At 39.3% G+C, this 5,441-nt stretch overlaps 1 protein-coding gene across 1 annotated transcript in view; it reads left to right on the top strand.

Moving 5' to 3' along the window:
* Positions 1-2,456: 2,456 nt before the first annotated feature.
* The window catches only part of ERMN (ermin), a 7,405-nt gene continuing 4,420 nt past the window's right edge, over positions 2,457-5,441 (top strand). Inside the window, exons 1-2 of the mRNA XM_040475127.1 lie at positions 2,457-2,905; positions 3,581-3,673. Of these exons, the coding sequence (XP_040331061.1) occupies positions 2,665-2,905; positions 3,581-3,673 (334 nt within the window). The 5' untranslated portion in view covers positions 2,457-2,664. The remainder of the gene's footprint in view (positions 2,906-3,580; positions 3,674-5,441) is intronic.

The following is a 5,441-nucleotide window of genomic DNA, read 5'->3' as shown; positions in this document are numbered from 1 at the left end:
GGCCTCAGGCCCTCTGCTGCCCTCTCCTGGCTACAACTACTTCTCTGCCAAGGAGATTAATGCATCAGGCTGGATGGAGCCCACTGAGACCTCTGGCCCAAGGAAACATTAGTAGCTAGGCCAAGGATGGCACTAGGTTTCATTTATGCTGCAACCTCATCAGTGAGTTTACTAGTTCTGTGACCTTGAGCAAGTTCCTTTATTTCTCTGTGCTTCATTTCATTAGTGTGCAAAATGGGGATGATAATAGCACCTACCTTATAGCACTGTTATGAAAATCAAATGTGTTGCTATTTGTGAACAGTGCCTGGCATATAAGAAGTGCTATATAAATATTAAAGAAATCTTTGAAAACTAAGTGAAGGGTACCAGATTATGCCACCTCAAAATACGTCTCTTTGGCATCAGGATTATGTTGAGCTGATTATTTTTGAGAAGCAGCAGACACTGAAGAAGCTCCGAAAACAAACAAGAAGTTACTCTTTCATAGGGGAAACTGACATTTATAAAGAAAATTTCCTGTTATCTGTCTTTCTCTCTGTATCAGGAAAAGAAAAATGACTCTAAATCACAAAAGAATCTTACTAATGGAAAAGGCACCCACTCAAATGTGAATAACAAACCTCACCCTTGTTTACTATGCTTTTCCTGGTAACCCGTCATAACTGCCCCCACACCAACCCCCAATATACAACTTTTTTTTTCCTTTTGTCTTTAACTGAAGATCTATTTAAGTTGGTAGCTTGGGCCTTCAGGGAGTTACTCAATTATCCTGGGTATCTCCCTTGTATATATCAGGTACACATGTTAATAAACTTTTGTTCCTTTTTTCGTTAATCTTTTATTGCAGGGGTCTCAGCCAAGGACTTAAAAAGGTAGAGGGACCATTCTTTTTCCTCTCCTACACAATCATTGTGTTGGGTAGGGAAGAGCTGGTGATGATAAGGGAAAGCGTTCTAGGGTCTGTTAGACATGTCTTCCAAGGACATGTGACAAGAGGATGAGGCCAGAGTGTCAGATATTTGTCATCCCTGCTATAGATCCTAATGGGCTCAGCCCTAAACACAATTTTAAAGGTGACAATTTTTAATTACTTGCCAACCTCTATTATTATTCCCTTTAGAAATGACCTAATAGGGAGTCAAATTTACTCAGTTATTCAATTTTATCTATCTATCTGTCTGTCTGTCTATCTATCTATCTATCTATCATCTATATCTCTTACTTACCTAGTTCGAAGCAGATACTACATGGTGGAGACCTATGTATACAAACGAACCATGGTCCCTGCTTAGAAAAATCTTAGATTCTGGTTGGTGAAAGAGATGTCACGCAGATAATTGTGCACTTACGTGTTTAATCATAACTGTAAAGAACACTCTGAAGGACAAAATAATGTGAAACAGGAGTCCCATCTTAGCCCTGTGGGTCAGGGAAAGTGTCACGGAAGAGACGATATTTCAGCTGAAGAATTGAGATTTAAAGGAACTGGTTAGGCCAGGGATTTGGCCTTGAGGAAGAGAAGGGCATTCTAAGCAGAGGGAGCAGCATGGGCAAAAGTTTCTGGAATCATTTGCACTATATGAGATCCAAAAAAAAAAAAAAGAAGAAAGGAAAGAAAGAAAGAAAAAAGAAAAAGAATTAACACCTTCCTTTAAAAAGGAAAGGTTGGTAAGTAGCAGGTGTTTTCCATAAGTACCAGTTTCCCTCAAGGGCAGAATATGTTGGTGCTCTATAATTTTACCAGCATCAAGTAATATCAATAGAGAATATGGAGAATAAATCTGACTGGGGAAAGGGAAAATTTTACAGAGAAAATTCTACTAGGGCTATAAAGGATGGGCTTGGGCTTCAATAGGCATAAATAAACTAAAGGAAAAGAAGCTACAGACCAAGTGGATTATTCTGAAATGTAAAATTTTTGGTATTAGCAAGATACAGCAAGATTTTTTTTTTTGTTTTTGTTTTGTGTTGTTTTGCTTCTACTTCGGTCTTTTCTCTGAGCTCCTGAAAGTACACCATGGAATCTGCTGCTAGAACCACTTACAATAAGGTCGTCCTGTTTACAGGTTCGGTAAGCTGTTTTTATTCGTTAATAAATGAGAAATGATGCCATTATCCCCTACAACATAGCTGAGGTTTTACTTGAACAAAATCCGTTTGGAAATGTTAAGCTGGTGACACAGAACTAATATGCCTCAAGGTGGTCATTCTCTCCGGATTAAAGCTGTGGAACAATTGTGGCTCCTGTTACAAGGAAAATGACAAAGGGCCATTATGAAAAGGGACAAAAATCTCTGTTCCCAGAGGGGGGACTGACAAGCTGAAAGTCCCCATCTACATGCCAACACAAAAGCCCGATTGCCTCAGATTGTTTGTTTATGTAAATCAAAAGGCTGCCATTAATTCAGCAAGTGGGGCTGCTCAGTGACAAAGAAGGTGGTGATTGGCCGGATGCTTGCTCATGGGCTGGTGGCAAATCTAACAAATCCTATTGCTTTGGTTCTAAGCTCTATCTGGATACCTTTAAGAAAAGCAGCATTTATTATGTACTAAAGTAAATACTCTGTATTCTTAGAGTAGGGGTTGGAGCGCTTCTATCAAGGACCTGTTCACTCAGTTTCCCCAAAGCTGTCTCCACATCGTCTAGCGCAACTGCACATCATGACAGACGTTCCCGGGACATTTGGTCAGGCTGAGTGCAACGGGGATACACCACCTGAAAACGGTCAACAACCAATCCCTAAAACAAATGAGGGAGCCAGTGATGTGGATGGCACCCCACCATACTACCGGGTCGAACGCCGTCTTGAAGACTTACCCACAGAAGGAAATCAGGAGAAAAATGAAAAATTACAAGGGAATAGGCTTGTCAGCTGGTCCACCGATGGGGAGCTTCTCAAAGGTAAAGCATTTTCCTTGTCTTCGATTTGCTTGATTTGGCTTATAAACTCACTCAGGATTCTCTTTTGATAAACCATTATGACAGGAATGTGCTGTCCTTCCTCCCACCCGTGTCCCAGACCTGAGCAATTGTTCTACTGGAGCTGGATAGCAGAAGGACAAAACTTCTGCCTCAGGTCAAACTCAGGCTTCTTTCTTTGATAGCTCTGGGACCCTAGACATCTCCCCTCCCCTCCTGAAGCCTTAGCTTTCTCTGTTAGCAGAAGGCAGAAATGACAGTACTGACATTTGTACGGTTGTTGCAAGGATTACTCAGTGTTGCTTAAACGTTTGCTGCCGTTATTTATTATTATTGTCTACAGCCCACATATTACTTAAGCAAAGGAAATTCAGTATTTCAAGTTTTTCTTCTGAAATATACCTGAATGTATCCCAATTCATGGTTCTATACCTTTATATAGATGTAAAGTGAGAGGTTATCCTTATGTTTATAAGTAGGAACCAATGAAGAAATGAATTGGAAGAAGTGAAATGGTTACTTTTAGGGATCACAATTGCAAATCAAATAGATCTACCTAGCTAGAGTCTAAATTGATAATTTATTTAATCCTGAATGGCTTCAAGTATTATGGGATTAATCTTGTGGGTGTCTGTTGTTTTTTGTTTTTCCCCTCAGAAAAACCAGAAGAGAATCTTTTTATTGTTCATAAGGCTGTGGCAGATCTTTCTCTCCAGGAAACGAGTCGTGATGAAATGACATTCAGAGGAGGTAAGACAAACTTCCATTTTGTACACCGAAATTGTTTGACTGAATATGGATGGCAGGTTTTGCATGGGATATTGCGTGAGTGTGGTGTTGAAAAAGCAATCCAGGCAATGCCTTCAAAAACTCAGAGCTGCTAGAGACAGATAAGGGAGTAGTCCTGATTATCTGTGGGTTTCACCTTAAGGAGTATTCTAGGAAGATCAAGACTAATACTGACTGGATTGGCATAACTGATTGACATGACTTGACCTAACCATATGATATCAGTTTCTCAGTAAGTTAGTCCACTAAATCGATCCTTTAACAAAACAACAACGACAACAACAACAGGTTTATTTAGTGTCTCCAAATCTGTGTCAGGTACCTTGCAAAATATGAATGTTTCATAAGGGGGTTTGTCCTAAAGTTTTACCTAAAATAACACTATAAATTTATTTGATCTGTAGAAAAATTCCAGGCCTCTGATGCAAGCAGAAGATGGTTTTCTAATTCTTGTTAATGAAATCTCCCAGGTGATGAAGTTAATTTTAATTGTGTTCTTTCACAAATTGAGAGAATATTGATTTTTAATTTTTTTTAACGTTTATTTATTTTTGAGACAGAGAGAGACAGAGCATGAACGGGGGAGGGTCAGAGAGAGAGGGAGACACAGAATCTGAAACAGGCTCCAGGCTCTGAGCAGTCAGCACAGAGCCTGACACAGGGCTTGAACTCACGGACCGCGAGATCATGACCTGAGCCAAAGTCGGACGCTTAACTGACTGAGCCACCCAGGCGCCCCAAGAGAATATTGATTTTTAAGAGACTTATATTTCAAATAAACTCAAGAGACTAAGAGACACAAAGTCTTTCAGACTTTACTTCTGAGAAGATATCCACGTTGAAGCAATTTCCAAATCAAGTACAGGATAAACACCTATTAATGAAGCACTCATTTCCTCTTTTGCCGCCATAAACATCTTGTCTCAAAATTGAAGTCAGTTCATTAGACCTGAACGATTTAGCTTAGTTAAGACCTTAACAGGAAAAAATGTGGAAGAGATACATTTAAAAAAAAAATATTAGAACATCGCATAAAATAATAGATACCAAAAAAGACAGGGATGTGACTGGCAGTTTCTTGGGTTTGTCCACTTTGCCTGGATGCCTCTCAGACTATCTGCTGTCCATATGTAGTCGTGGAACCTCCATTATTGTAGTAATGTAGTAAGGAACAACCATTTTTAAGCTTTTACATTATCACACGCCATTTATAAAACTTATGCCCCGTGAAGTGAATTAAATAACTTCTTTGCCCTAATCTTTCTGTTCCCAATGTAGCAAGTTCTCAGAGGCAGGGATGTCAAGGTCCATCAGGAGACCCTTTCAAATTTCTGATCAGGAAGTCTGCTGGAGACAACAGTTTGCTGGAATCTTTCATTTTTATCAAACAGAGAATGAATGCAATCTGGATTTTTAAGTAGATGGTCTCAGGGTGAATTTTTCCCAGAATAAATCCTTTTGTGTTTGGTGGAACATATGTTTTTCCTGTAAGACACATGTTGGTGTCTCCTGTTTTCACAATGACAAACAGCTATAAAGTCTCCAAAGAGAATACTCCTGGGTTGAAAATAGCAAGATGCTAAAAAAACTGAGGAAAAACTGTAATTTAAATTCAAGAAGTAATTTCATGCGTGACAACTCCAGGCCTGAGTCATGATAGGAGCAAAAAGATCAGCTTTTTCTTCTTCTTCTTCTTCTTCTTCTTCTTCTTCTTCTTCTTCTTCTTCTT

This window comes from Herpailurus yagouaroundi, unplaced genomic scaffold, assembly GCF_014898765.1.
Source record: "Herpailurus yagouaroundi ecotype Mexico unplaced genomic scaffold, PumYag 140, whole genome shotgun sequence".
Classification (NCBI taxonomy): domain Eukaryota; kingdom Metazoa; phylum Chordata; class Mammalia; order Carnivora; family Felidae; genus Herpailurus; species Herpailurus yagouaroundi.
The sequence above is the reverse complement of the archived record's forward strand: the minus strand, read 5'-3'. Positions and strand labels throughout refer to the sequence as shown.